This window comes from Poecilia reticulata, unplaced genomic scaffold, assembly GCF_000633615.1.
Source record: "Poecilia reticulata strain Guanapo unplaced genomic scaffold, Guppy_female_1.0+MT scaffold_224, whole genome shotgun sequence".
Classification (NCBI taxonomy): Eukaryota; Metazoa; Chordata; class Actinopteri; order Cyprinodontiformes; family Poeciliidae; genus Poecilia; species Poecilia reticulata.
The window spans coordinates 158,901-174,075 of NW_007615025.1; the positions used below are offsets into that span (position 1 = coordinate 158,901).

Here is a 15,175-nt window from a genome sequence, read left to right on the forward strand (position 1 = left end):
CTCTTCTCACGTCTTTAGAAGGCAGTGAATAACAACCAGCAGGGGGAGACAAATTGTCACAAAAGAAAAACATTTTCACTTAACCTGAAAAATAAAACCTCTAAAACTGATTATGAGCAGAAAAGTGGAGGATTTGGTCTGAATAATTTTTACATTTATTGCCTCTGAAATACTTCTGCAGTCTAGAAATATCACAATGAGAGTCATTCTTTGCATTTTTGAGGTGAAAGTCAATAGATGTTTGTCTGATATTCTGGCAGCCTAACATAATAAAGAGATATGCTGAGAGAATCAGCCTGCTCTGATTATCTCAGTGTTTCACCGTCTGTCTGCAGGAGAACAGGACCAGCTGGACTGAGCAGCTAACAAACATGTCCTCCGATTGTTCTCTAAAGAAACATATGTAATGTAGGTAATCACTTCCTCATAGAGCATATGAGATAATAATTTGATTGATTAATCTACTTCAGTTCAGTTTTTGAGAAATTGTACTTTGATTGCATTTTTTGGACAACTTCTGACTTTCAGTCCACCACATTTTAATGATAAAATCAAAAATATTTACATCATTATATTTTTCCTAAAGGGTTTTATTCATTCATTACTGTTGGCCTGTTTGTGTAGTTTGTCTACTTTGTTGTACTGACTAGCAGAGGACTGAGAAGATAGTCCAGGCTGGATTTTGTTTCCACCTCAGGTCATCACCATTCCACCTGCACTGAGATTAAATGAGCACATTCAATTATCTGAATACGTCACAGAATACCTAAAGCAGCAGAAATGTGGTGCAATATTATGTACTCAAATCATGTAAACTGAAATTACATTCATCTAAGTTATGCTAACTCACTAGAAGTATGAAGATCAGTTATCATACAACAAGTATCCAGCCAAAAGCTGCAGGGAGATTAGCTTGCCAGTGTTTTTTGTATGCGTTTTGTGTTTTTCATCTTCTCATTGATTTACATTCGCTGGTGGAAATAAAACAGTTTGAGTGAAATCCAGAAGTCTCTTCAAATCGTCCTTTTCCAACTGTTGGAAGCCATGAAATTATAAAACACTTGACTGTGTCCTCTGTACCTAAGCCTGCATTTATTAATAACAGTATTAAAAATTGTTTCCATGACCTGCCTTATTTTTTTGACCATATCTCACTGAACTGACATTTGCTTGTCACATAACAGAGTATGGATGTCTGACTTTCTGCCACTAAAGGAAAAGGCTTCTTCTCTATGTCCATCACTTTTCTCACTCTTGAGCTCATTGATGGACATGGACAGGTTTCCAATCAGAACCTGAAATGCAAATGCAACAAATGTTTTTCATTCAGCATGACCTGAGCCGAACCGTTGGTCCCACTGCTCAGAGATCACTGATGCATTTTGTCTGTAATGTTCTGCCAGCCTGCTCTGACGCTCTCGGTCTTTTACTCTCTGCCTACAGGAAACAGACCAGCTGGTCTGCAGCAAGTAAAGAAACATGATGGAAGATTGATCCTTTGATTGTTCTAAACATGTTTATTATCCAGGTCTAAGAATCTACTGTGGAAACCTGGGGGTGGATTTTCTTTTTAATTATGAACCCAAATAAATATTAAAAGTTATAATGACCAACAACGCCACCTGGAATAACTCCAGGAAAATAATGTAATAAGGACACAGGTAAGTTCTGCTGGAGAAATGAGGAAACAAGATTCAGTAAGTTCTACAAAAATGTATTAAGCTTTAATATATCTTTTTAAAATAATCTGAAATTGAATGGTTAAAACAGTGAATGCAGTTGGCAAGATTTGTTATAAAATGTCTAAATTTCAAAGGAAACTGAGGCTTACCAATAGGGAAGTAGTGAGGGAAAGGGACAACATCCAGTGCAGAAAAAGGGACCACCCTGGACACTACAAAAACACAGCAAACGAAGAAAGAGAAAGGGTGCTCCAACACAACACACAAGACCGCCACCAGGGGTCACCACTGCCACCACAGAAACCTCAGTCCCTAAAAGAAAGACAAAAAAATGAAACAATATAAATAAAACAGTGGTACAATAGCACTACAATGTTGCAGTTCATCCCTTCAGTAGCGCCATCAATGCTCCCGGCAGCCGGGAAAGTTCAAGTTGGTCTTTTAAAACAATTTGTAATTAGGCAAAACAGCAGCAAGTGTCACTCCAGGTGCAATGCCGGTGAATCATCAGAAGGCTAAAAGAATATAGCAAATTAATACAACTGCTACAAAATAATATATAACTTGCAGCAGCTGTTTACCTGTGACCTGATAAATGACTGCACTGCCAAATGATCAGATCCCCAATTCTGCCTAGATGCAGTGCAACTGTAAGAAAACGCTATGTGAAGGCTTTGTTTACATGGGGTAGATGTTACCTAGCCACGCTAGCTCTTACCTTCCTGTCAAAGAAATGAATGGACAGATCGATCCAGATATTGGAGGTGAAGCAAAGGAGGCCAGAATGGTTCAAGCAAAGGAATCAGATAGAGTTGACGACACGACGCAAGCAGCCTCATGACAGGTGAAGGCTTGCTTATATGCAGCAGCCGAAATTGGCCTTGAATTGGCAGCGTACCATTTATGCTGCTACACTACAATAACATTTAACCAACTCCTCACAGCAGACGGGCTTGAAGAAACTCTTGTTTCCTGTAATTAAACCAGTTTGTGTTCCTGCAGAGCGTCTCTGATCTGTTTCTCTGAACATTTAAACTGAACAGTGTCTCTTTCCCTCCAGATCAGAACCAACAGTTTATTCTGGATTCATCCTGAAACAACTTCTACCTGAGAACAACAGAAACATGAAACCTGCTGCAACATGTCTGACTGGTTCTGTGTTTAACACACAGCAGACGCTGATTCACCCAGGAAACGACAAGCCCAGTTTACCATCATCATTTGAAATTCAAAGCCTGAGGATTAGATAAGAGATTAAACTTCTGATCGGAGCAGGAGCATCATGGAGGACAGTAAAATATCTGGTTCACATAGTTTAATCATCAGCAATGATTCAAACTGAAGAAAATAAATAAACAAACAGCATCAAAAGACCTGCATTGTTTTAAGCAGCATTTTTCCCTGTTGAAAACAGAAAGTTGCTGTTGAAAACATGAACTGAAAACCTGCTACAGATCCACAGAGGAGACAATTTGTCAGTAGACTGGAAACTCATCGACTCTCACCGGCCTTTTCCACTTAAAATGGAAAAACAGGGGTGTTAGTACGACACTGATTCAACTTTCTTTTTTTTTTTTTTGTAAATTGCTGTAGCTGAAATTACGTATGTCTTGGTTTTTATTCATACAATTAGTTTTTGATATTTTCTGCAAATGTTATAATGGTGTTATTTATTAGCAAATTTAAATTTAATTTTTTGTTTTGTTGTTCATCACCTGTGATGTGATAGTTGAGAAGCATGTTGGTCAGCTGAGGCTGTTATTAAAGTGCTGAATAAAATTCATTTATTCAACAGTTGTGAAAACCATCAACAACATGACATTTTGTCAAATGTCGTCATAAAAAGCATCAAATATGTTGGTTAATTTGTAATTTATATTTTTTTTAATGATTTGTTATTTTAGTGTAGATCTAAAGGCTCTCAGTGTTTCAGCAGTTTCTCAGTTTTCTGTAAGTTTGTTCCAGATTTGAGGTGCATAGAAGCTGAATCCCTCCTGGTTCTAGTCAGGTCTCCAGCTGCAGCTTCTGGTTCATCTCTCTGACCTGCTGCAGGAATCAAAGCCACTAAACATCTGGATGAGTTAAGAAGAAAAGCTGCAGCAGGACGTTTGTTCTCTTGGTTCTGATCCGTTGGAGCAACACAGGTTTGGTTTATTCTGATAAGATGAGAAAAGTGATCAATTCATTCACTAAAAAACAAAGTGAAGGAGTCTAGTACTAGATTCAGATAACAGTGAGTCAGCACTTTTATTCTTACTCAAAACGTGTGAAGCATCAGGTCTGGTAATTTTCCATCAGCAGGAACTGAGCCTCACCCTGTTTGTGTGAACAGAGTGAAGCTGCTGCTTTTCACAACTGTGACTTTCACAATGAGAGAAAACATCCAAAGCTGGAAAAGAGAAAAATAGCAAAGATATATTCACATGAACTTTAGTTGAGCCTTTAAGACAATATATATTTAAATCTGTGGTTCGGAGCAGGATTAAATGATGAGCTGAGATGATGAAATCTAATCAAACTCCAGCTCGCTGAGGGATTTTCCTATGATATGTTGACTCCCACAAGCTGAAATTCTTGGTCAAATATACATTTAGGAATCTCTCATTTCTCACTACTACATCTGTTTATGTGGATCTTCCATCTCAGTGTTTATAGCTGACAATCTATTCATGAAGTTGTAAATGATAACACTCCGACTCTGCCCTTCAAACCTGTTATCTAAGTTCAGCTCTCTCTCTCTCTCTCTCTCTCTCTCTCTCTCTCTGACCATGAATAGCTCAAACTTTATCATCAGGAAGTTTATCTTTAAACACAGTGAACCTTTTCTTTCAGTTCTATTACTATCCTGGTTACTGGGAAATGGAGAGATTCTAACAGACAACAACTGTTAAATACCTTCATACCAACAAGATGAAACTTGTCTGTTAGCAGCTTTGATCTGAAGGATTCTGTTCTGAAGGACATTCCTGTTTACCTGCCTGAACCTGAACTGAATACTTGGTTTGAAGGACAGACTGCAGACCTCAGATCTTCTTAGTTTGAGCCTGAAATGTCTGGTGGAAACAGATGAATGTGAACAAGTTACATGAACTGGATCTACAAACACAACTGGACTGGACTCTGAAACTGTAGATGTAGATACATGTGACTTGCTTCACTGTTAAACAGTGAATAGTGTCTGTTTGGTCAACAGTGCCCTGCAGATGGGAAAACCAAACAGGCCTCTGCTTTAACAACAGTTAGCATGCTGCCGTGTTTCTGGTTCCCTGTAAATCTGACTCAAGGCCACATCCACTGACAGCAGCAATGGATGGCGAAGTAAAAGAGCATCTCCCTGTGCATGGTGGGTTTTCTCCAGGTACTCCGGTTTCCTCCCACAGTCCAAAAACATGACTGTCAGGTTAATTGGCCTCTCCAAATTGCCCCTAGGTGTGAGTGTGTGTGTGTGTGCATGGTTGTGTGTCTCTGTGTTGCCCTGCGACAGACTGGTGACCTGTCCAGGTGACCTGTCCAGGTGACCTGTCCAGGTGACCCCGCCTCTCACCCAGAACGTTAGCTGGAGAGGCAGCAGCAGCTCCTGACCCACTGAGGGACAAGGTACAAGAAAATGGATGGATGATGTCATGAAAGTGATGACTCCTAGTTCTGGATTTCTTTATAAATGCTCATTTACTGGGAAATGTTTTGTTGTTGTGTAATACGAGATCCCCCTGACTTTGATCCAGACCAGAGTTCGCTGTGTTTTATCAAAAGAGACGTTTATTTTTATGAAACATAAAACCAGAAAGTGCTTTTCCTCAGTTAAAGTTCAAACCAGTTTAGTGTATAATTTACCCATGATGCCTCAGTGAACCTCAGCCTGTCTGGCTCCAGTAGAAACCTGCAGCTTCCCTTCATGCTGGTTGGTTTCCTGCTGGTACTGCAGTCAGAGGAGATCAGCAGATGTTGGATCAGATCAGCAAACTGATGCTGCATCATGTCTGACCTTTCAGACAGGAGAAGCAGAGACTCAGAGGCTGCAGTGAGGTCATGACCTCATGCTGGTGATGTTCATTAATACTCATCTACAGAATCTGACTGAAAGCCAAACTTTGGTCAGATCCATTTGTTGGTCCAACAGGAAACATTTATACATGAATGAAACATGACAGCAGCTCACAGTCACCATGGAAACAGAAAGAAATACAGAGGAAATGAATCAGTTTAACTGTAAAGGGGGATGTTGGTAGGCCTGGTTAATTATCATGTGATTCATTGATTCATTGATTTATTTAGGGGCTGCACAGTGGCGCAGTTGGTAGAGCTGCTGCCTTGCAGCAAGAAGGTTCTGGGTTCGATTCCCGGTCTTTCTGCATGGAGTCTCCATGTTCTCCCTGTGCATGGTGGGTTTTCTCCAGGTTCTCCGGTTTCCTCCCACAGTCCAGAAACATGACTGTCAGGTTAATTGGTCTCTCCAAATTGCCCCTAGGTGTGAGTGTGTGTGTGCATGGTTGTGTGTCCTGTGTGTCTCTGTGTTGCCCTGCGACAGACTGGTGACCTGTCCAGGTGACCCGTCCAGGTGACCCCGCCTCTCGCCCAGAACGTTAGCTGGAGAGGCAGCAGCTCCTGACCCCACTGAGGGACAAGGATGTAAGGAAATGGATGGATGCATGGATTTAACCTCACTGTTGAAAGAAAACCCACCATGCACAGGGAGAACATGGAGACTCCATGCAGAAAGACCGGGAATCGAACCCAGAACCTTCTTGCTGCAAGGCAACAGCTCTACCAACTGCACCACTGTGCAGTCCTATGACTTCTTTTTAGTCTTTGGCTAAAGAAAAGGGAGCCATTTCTCCAGTTAACGCTAGGCTAGCATGTTTGTTTTGATTGTATTTACCCAGAATGCTCTGTGCTGTAGTCTACTTCCTTCTTTTGAAGCGGTCTCCGATCCACTTGGTGTTCACATAAGCATTTGAACCAAACTAGAATTCACTTCAACTGAACCAGACGGACCACAGGATGGACTAGAGTTTGATTTATTTGTTTTTTACATGTTCACACCTCCCCAAAAGAACCGGACTTTGTAGGCAGATGGATTAAAGCAGATTGAATAGGACCGGAGGGAATGGACTCACAGAGGCTACAGGGGAACCTGGAGTCCTGGAGAAACTGGTTCTGAAAGATGTTCAGGGTTTGTTGCTTATTGTATCCAAAATGACTGACCTACGTGCTCTGATCTATCTGGTACAGTTTGGTATGTTCTCTCTCCCTAAAGGAGGATCCACCAACCTGCCGCCATGTTTCAACGTCACTAAAATTATAATTTAAATAAGGTGAAATCCAATTCAACAAATTTAACCAAATATATAAACATAGCACAACTTTTATCTTTGAAATATAAATGTAACAAATAAGCTCATTCTATGCATAAGTAAAACTGTTTAGCTTCTGATTGAATTTCTTTTATTAAATACTTATATGTAATTGTGTAGCTACAACAGATATTTAAGTTCTTCCTCTTGTTTCTGGTGTCCTGATGGGCCCAGATCATACTGTCTGGTTCTGTGTGACAGGAAACGTTTTGATCAGAAACAGGAAGCTGGACGACCACAGAGCTGCAGACAGAGACGGACCAACATGGCGGCTCTGTCTGCACACACACACACTCATAGTGTGAGTGTGTGTGCGTGGTTGTGTGTCTCTGTGTTGTCCTGCGACAGACTGGTGACCTGTCCAGGTGACCCCGCCTCTCGCCCAGAACATTTGCTGGAGAGGCAGCAGCAGCTCCTGACCCACTGAGAGACAAGGTGTTAGAAAACGGATGGCTAGTTTATTGCATCAGGCCTGAATGTTGATCCGTCTATTATCTATTAAATCTGATGATGTCAGTCTATAATCTGTTGTCAGCAGCATTTTCCCCAGATCTTATCTGTGTCTCATCATCTGTCTGAAAATCATTTAGAGTGAATTTTGTTTAGAAAAAGCTCAGAAAGTCTTTATGTTTAGAAATTATTTGGCTTTTCACTTGAAAATGTTAAACTATTAATAAGATGTCTCTCAGGTCAGTTTCACTTGAACATAAGCAATAAATGATTCCTGTTTATCTGGTAAAATTATAGTTTATTACTTCAGGTTCACTATCAGATTAAACTTTATTTGATAATTAGAGAACGTACTAAAATAGTTTATTAATTCTGCTTTACATGACAGATGAAACCTGCTTGTCTTTTAAATGATTTATAGTTCAAAGTAACACAATACATACATGATGGTATTTTAATATAAACTCTGTTGTGAAATTTAAGTAATAGCTGATGTTATGTTTACAGAACCAGAGGGTTTTTCAGTGCAGCCTTCAGGGAACCAGAACAGGACAAACAGAACCAACTCAGCCAGTTTTCTGGACTTTCTGGTCATTTTCTCTGTGACCAACAGTTCAGGTCTGGAAAATCCAGAAACTGTCAGTGATTCAGTTTTCATCATGTTGGTGAGGATGATGAGGGCAGCAAGTGGTTGTAGTTTTCTCTGTAATGTCTGCAGTTTTCAGTGGTTTTAGCTCCAGGCTGCTGTGTTTGCAGCACTGATCCACTTCCTGTCTACAGGCAGGAAGTGGATCATCTGATGCACTTCCTGTCTACAGGCAGATTCAACATGGTCTTCAGCTGGAAGCAGGAGGAAACTCTACTGAAATAACTGAGTCAGGCAGCAGATTGATGTGAAATCATCAAACCCAACATGCAAAACAATGTTGAACATCCCATCATGTTCTACAGAACATGATCTGCTCAGAGACCCAAACCAACATGTACATTCATGCAAACTTTCTGACTCAGCTCTGTTGTTGTTGTTTAATCATGTTAGCAGCTTCTGCAGGTTATAACAGGTGAAATGTTACTAATGTTCTCATAGTGTCATAAAAAGTTTTATTTTGTAGTAAACCATGCTGGTGTGTTTTATAAAGTCTAATGTTCTCCAAGTTCTGGTTCTGCAGCAGAAAAGGTTCTGATTGGTGCTGCTCTCCTCTAACTGGGTCGTACTGGGTTCTGGATGTTTGTCTGATATTGTGGCGACCTGCCCAGATGCTGTCAGCCTTTACTGACCTGACAGCAGGTAAACAGAGATGATGGATGATACCCGCCCATGTTTGTCCTCATAGCAGACATAGCAGGTGTGGTATGTTTGATCTGAAAACAGAAACTGATGAATGATAATGTACTGAAAGCAGGTCTTTGTTTCCTGCAATTAAACCAGTTTGTGTTCCTGCAGAGCGTCTCTGATCTGTTTCTCTGAACATTTTAACTGAAAGAGTCTCTTTTCCTCCAGATCAGAACCAACAGAAAACAGAGATTATTCTGGATTCACCCTGAAAGATAATAAAGGAATATCTTATCTTATTTTATAACCTTTACCTGAGAACAGAGAGAGAAGCATAAAACCTGACGCAACATGTCTGACTGGTTCTTTGTTGTCCTTGGCAGACAGACGGCAGTCGAGGCGCCAAGGAAACGACCCGCCCAGTTTACCGGCATCATTTGAAATTCAAAGCCTGAGGATCAGATTACAGATTAAACTGCTGATCGGAGCAGGAACAGCATGAAGTATGGTAACATTACAGACATTACAGAAAGTCTGAGTCAAAATTAACACCTTCAGTCCTCAGCAATGATTCAGACAGAAAGTAAAGGAAATAAATACACAGCATAACATCTCCCTGCTGTGACTCTGGGTTTTTCCCGTCTGTCTTCTTAATGCCAGGATTATGGGGAACTAGAACTCGTGGTTGGAGGATCAGGGCTTGTTTTCTTTTGAAAAAAACTTCCTAATTATTACCAAGGGAGAAGTTCAGACAAAAATAATGAACAAACGATAAACCCACCCAGCAGCTGTTTACGTTCAGACAATGAAGAAACCTGATCTGTTGTGAAAGAACAGAAACAAGTTCTGACACAGGAACCACTTCAGTCCAATCAGATCAGCCATGTTTCCTTCCTCTGTTGGTCTGTTCATGTTCCTCTTCCTCACATTATGAGGAACAAACAGTGAAGAACACAAAGAGCTGCTGTTGAAAACCTGCTAATGAAAAAACAACTTCACTTCAAAGATCCTTGTTCTTTTCTTTCAGGTTTATTTTTAATTTAAGATAAAAGTGATCAACTGAATCTTTATTGTAGAAATAGAAGAGAAAACATCAAACTAACGAAGCTTAGTACATGTTATTCATCACTGACTCATGGGTTTTTTATGTGCCTTTAGTAACGTCTGGGGATTTTCCACTAAGCCCAGAGGGCGTGTTGACACACGGTCATTAACTCTGTTGACATTTGATTCTCACGAACAGGGCGGAGCGTTTCTCAGAAAAACCCTGTGGGCTGTTCTTAGAAATAGAGCTTGGCTTTCATGAGAAACGAAACAGAAGTTGTTTCTCAACCTGCTGCATCTTGTTCAGCCTAAACCGCCTAAAGCTGTGAAGCAGAAAGACGGCAATCAAATGTATTCAAATGAAATTCAGTCGAGCTCTTTAAGGGCAGCTCAGTTTAAACGTCTAATGTTGTTCTGCAGGAATAAAAGCTTTAAAGGTCAAATAAAAACCAGGGTCGTTGTTTCTGGTGCTGTTCTTCATCTGCAGAATCAGATTAATGGCATTAAAGATGTGCTGAATAGATCAGTTAGTGGGATATTTTACTGACGCTACTGAGACTGTTTTATTTTATTCAAGTATAAAATAAAACAAATATTTTAAAAATGTACAACAGAAATGTATAGAAATGTCTCATTTCTTCTAAAAATCCATTTGTTCTTGTGATTCTTCCGTTGCAGCCGACATTCAAATGACTCCTCTGTAGATTAAATTACAGAGAAGCTATTCATGGAGATGCAAATGATTATAACCCACAGACTTTGCATCAAGTCTTTCATTATCTGTTCTGAGTTCTGACCATAAAAGCTCAAACTTGATCAGCAAGGAGTCCAAATTTAAAACGGCCCACCGCTACACTTCCTGTTGTGGTTTCACAGACTTCTGACATGACTGAACAGGAACTTCATCTTAAAATTGTTCCCATTCTTCTAGACTTGACTAAACATGCACCAGCTGCAGAGCCTCAGTGTTTCTCAGTCCTGACCCTCCAGTCCTCACTCCCTGCATGTTTCAGGTGTTTCTTTCAGCCCAGGTGATTTTAATTGATGGATGATTAACTGCAGTCACCTGAAAACGGTCAGTTCTGCATTATGTCCTTTAGCAAAGGTCCCCAACACTAATCCTTGAGATCCACCGTCCTGGAGGTTTTAGATGCAACACAGCTGATCAGTGATTTAATTAGTTCTTCAACATGCCATCAAGTGTAACCAAGACCTGGTAATTCAGTTGATTCAGGTGTGCTGGAGCAGGGATGCATCTAAAACCTCCAGGACAGGAGAGGAGACTCCAGCTTTACTGCTTCATGGGAATAAACAGACGAAACGGGAAGATAAGCAGGAGAAGCTTAACAGACACCACTTCACTCTGAGTCACAGGCCATCAATCAGCAGGAACATGTGAAGCATCATGTGCAAAGTTTACCTGCCATGTCAGGTAAAAGTAAAGCAGAAGGTCTGAACAGATTCAGATTCTACTGAACACGGCTGCCCGGTTGGATGCAGTCAGATCGTTTCGGTAAAAACGTCACCAGTTTTTATCAGCAGAGGCACAAGAGGCTTGACATTAAAAGAAAATGTGAGGTATATTTATTTTAAACTGCAGGTGATACATTAACCATGATTGATTCATAAGCATAAACAAGAAATGATGAAAAATTGAAAACAAGACAAACAATATTCACACAAAAATGTTTTAAAAAAATAAATGTCTGTGGATAAAAAACTAAATGGCCCCCACTAAATATTTACTTATATAAAAATATTACAGCTCAGCTAAACAACTTAAAGAATATATCACATTAATCACAGCTCTTCTAGGAACTGATCGAGTTTTCTGCAGTAGCTTTAGTTACAGAGATGTGTCCACAGCAGAACTATGGTTAAACTGCTTAAGGAAACACAGATTAACATTTTAACTATTATTTCTCTCAGCACAGGAAACATGAAGAGTCCCAACATCTCAACATTAAAATTACATTAATCAAATAACCAAACAATTTAGTCTTCAGCTCAGTCATCCATCAGACCAATCACATTTCAGAAACCAATGAAACACCTACAGGCTTGGATCAATAACCACATTAAACCATCTAAAAGAGGACAGACACATCTAGACATGTAACTAAACATGTTTTCATTCCAATCATGAACGAATCAGAGAATAAAAATAAACAAAACTTCCCTATTTGACCAGGTGACTCAGTGTTTGGTCTCTATGCAGGAAAAGCAGCAAACCTGTTATTTCCTAGTGATAAATGATTGATGACATCATAGATTCATTAACAACCAGCTTAGTTTCTCATTATGTAGTCATTAAATGGAACTGAGCCCAGAAAAGGAGCAAAAATGTAACAATGATGATGATAAACAACAAAGATACTCAAGAGAAAACAACAATCACAGCAACAATCAGACACTGTAGCTATATTAATATTTTAAAAACGCATAAAATAGCTGTGTAAAGTTGAATAATTGTATATGCATGTTCATATATGGAGGGGAGGGTTGTATGGAAGTGGTTCAACTGAACAACAATATCAGAAAATTTGAATTTCTGGTAAACTGCTACATATTTTCTTATCAGTTGTTGAAACATAATTAGCAGAGTTGGGTAGTAAATGCTTACATTTATTTTGAAAAAAGTACTTTTTGAGGTATTTTTACTACACTTTTTACTTTGTCTCATTTTACTATGAAGTATTGCTACTCTTATTTGAATAAAATGTCTGTATTTTCCAACTGCGGTGAGAAACGTCACTGAATGAAGAACAAACATGTTTTAACCAAAAACTCACCAGAGACAGACACACCTGCTGTTTTTGTTAAAGTTTCATAAGTTTAATACATAATAATAATACAATATAAATAACAATATATATTTGTTATTTATATTGATTATTGTCGGTTTGGTCCTTAAAATACCAACCTTTTCATTGAGTTTAATATTTTATTCCATCTGATAATTTAGTTTTTTAATTAAGTTGAACACACTTCCTCACACAACCCTCCCCATTTTTCCGGGCTTGGGACCGGCATCAGGATGAAAAGTTGTCATGGGTTTCCTAATGGCTGGATTACTTCCATGTGAGAAGAGGCAGGACCAATGAAATGTCCTGCTGATATCTACGTTTTGAGGCTTTTCAGCTTCATCATGAAGAGAAAGAGAACAAAAGGATCCCGTCTTCTTCTTCAACACAGCAGCCAGAATAACCAGAGCAGCGACTATCAGCCCAGCAACCAGTCCAATGTGACCTCGACCTGCAGAACAGAACCAGGAGTTAGTCTGATCCCACTGAAATCATCAACATCTGATCTGAGATCCAGAACCAGGAGCTGCTGGTTCTGATCCAGAGACAAACTCTCACCTGGAGGATCAGGCTGTGCAGCAGCTACGCTCAGGTGGATGAAGGTGCTTTCTATGGCGGCTCTCTTCCTGCGTGTGTTGCTCTTTGTTTCAGTCAGGACTCGACACTCATACACTCCACTGTCCTTCTCTGTCACATTGTCTAAAGTCAGATTAATTTTTCCATCAGTGCTGATAAAGTTTTGGAGTTTGGTTCGGCCCAAGTACTGTGGATTTTGCTGCTCCTCATCAATCTTGTCATTCCTGTAGAGCAGCACACTGTCTGGTTTCAGGTCGCCTCTGGTCAGCCTCACAACTGAGACTTTGCCGTTCCCAGCAGCTCTACATGACAGAGTGACGTTCTGTCCAGGTTCTGCTGGGATGTTTATCTGATCTGCAAAAACAAACAAAAACCATCCAGAGTTTAACTCCTTCCATCAGAGCACAAACCCTAAAGGCCTGTCACCAAAGATATAGAAATATATCTGTCTTTATCACAGACAGACATTATTTTTACACTTTTCTTTTGCTTATGGACTTAATTATGATCAAATAAAGTTGTAGGTAGTTTATCAGCTTTCAGCATCATCAACCCCAAACATCCACCTATATATTTGCAATCTCTGCAAATACATCCACATAATGCTCCTTTTATGCTTTATTTTATCTAAAAAAATATTATTTTTATATGCATATCTTTATGCAACGAGTTCCTGAAACTGAAGTCAAATCCTAGTTTGTGTTTGTGAGCAAAATGTTGGGCAGCAAATCTATTCAGATTCTGATATTATTTATTATTAACACGTTCATGTAAAGTTTCTCTTGCAGACACAAACTCAGGTTTTGTAACAATAATAATGTGAAACAAAAATATGTTAAGGTCAGTCAGACAAATGTTTTTATTGATGATTATGTATTCAGTATGGTTTGTTTGATTATGTCAAAACATTCAGCAAAGTCCTGCAGAACAGCTTAAACTGAAACACCAGAATAACAGAACAGTAAAGCAAAAAAATCACAAAGAAACTTTTCTCTCACAAATCTATTATTCGGCTACATTCAGTACAGAGTTGTATCTGTTGTTCCAGCCATCAACCTTTTCATCGACCCCTGATAGCAATGATAATAATAAAAAACAAGTAAAAACAGTTTGAAAAGATAATCCAAATGGGTCATGGTTAATGCCTTGTTCACAGCAGTTTAAAGTCAGTATAAGTCAAGAGCTTCTTAATCCCACATATGATCAAAACTAAAATCAGCCTGACTGGTTTCTCAGGAGGGTTAGTGTTGCTGCTCTGATGAAACATTAAGCTGCTCACCTCCACAGAGACACAGATCCAAGAAACTCGGAACCAGCAGAACAGAGCAGAGACAGATGAAGCTCTTCATGGTGTAAGATCCTCCTCTTAAGCTGAGGCGATGTTGCTGCTGCTGCTGTTCCTGCACCCGACTCCTTCTGGGTTCGTTTCTCTGCACTCTGGGTTCGTTTCTCTGCACTCTGGGTTCGTTTCTCTGCAAGGCACACGCATGCAGAGCATTCATTCTGACACAACAAGCTTTTCATTGGCTGAGGAGAGAAAGAGATCTGCGCACTGAGCTGCTCTCAGGCAGCAACGCCCTCAGACCTCCTGTACTTTCAGTCTGATCTGATTCTTTACTGTGAGGTTTATGAGCAACGCTGAGCAGAAACTGCAGTTTGAAACAGTTTCWGCTTCAAGTGTCTCTGATCCGGTCTGAAGTCWGAAAAAGAGCCGTTCAGCTTCACCGCTCAGTCAAGTCCAGAATCACTACAGGCTGCTTTCCGTTTCTGTTATTAGTGCATATTCTCCATTTATTTAGATATTTTTATTTACAGTTTATTTACACTTATTTAATCATATATTGATTTATTTATTCTTTGCATTTTCTCCCCTCTTATTTCCTCCTTTGTCCATTTATACTCTTTTCTCGCATTCTTCTTTTTTTGGCTACCAAGCAAAATGTAAGGGGAAATATTTTCTGTATTTATTTATTTAAACTTTAAAATAAATCT

At 39.6% G+C, this 15,175-nt stretch overlaps 1 protein-coding gene across 1 annotated transcript; it reads right to left on the reverse strand.

Annotated features, from left to right (window-relative positions):
• Positions 1–12,767: 12,767 nt before the first annotated feature.
• LOC103460294 (uncharacterized) lies at positions 12,768–14,711 on the reverse strand. The gene is made up of 3 exons (XM_017303242.1): positions 14,463–14,711; positions 13,166–13,537; positions 12,768–13,058 (listed from the first exon to the last, which is right to left on the reverse strand). The coding sequence occupies exons 1-3, from the start codon at positions 14,683–14,685 to the stop codon at positions 12,796–12,798; spliced, it is 858 nt and encodes a 285-aa protein (XP_017158731.1). The 5' UTR covers positions 14,686–14,711; the 3' UTR covers positions 12,768–12,795.
• Positions 14,712–15,175: the final 464 nt, after the last annotated feature.

What these genes read in the sequence shown, in the direction of transcription:
- LOC103460294 (XM_017303242.1), bottom strand. Translation starts at nt 14,685, where the DNA reads ATGAATGCTCTGCATGCGTGTGCCTTGCAGAGAAACGAACCCAGAGTG. An exon ending in GGATCTGTGTCTCTGTGGAG is followed by an intron (nt 13,538 to 14,462) that starts GTGAGCAGCTTA and finishes TTGTTTTTGCAG; the next exon opens with ATCAGATAAACATCCCAGCA. An exon ending in TGCACAGCCTGATCCTCCAG is followed by an intron (nt 13,059 to 13,165) that starts GTGAGAGTTTGT and finishes TCTGTTCTGCAG; the next exon opens with GTCGAGGTCACATTGGACTG.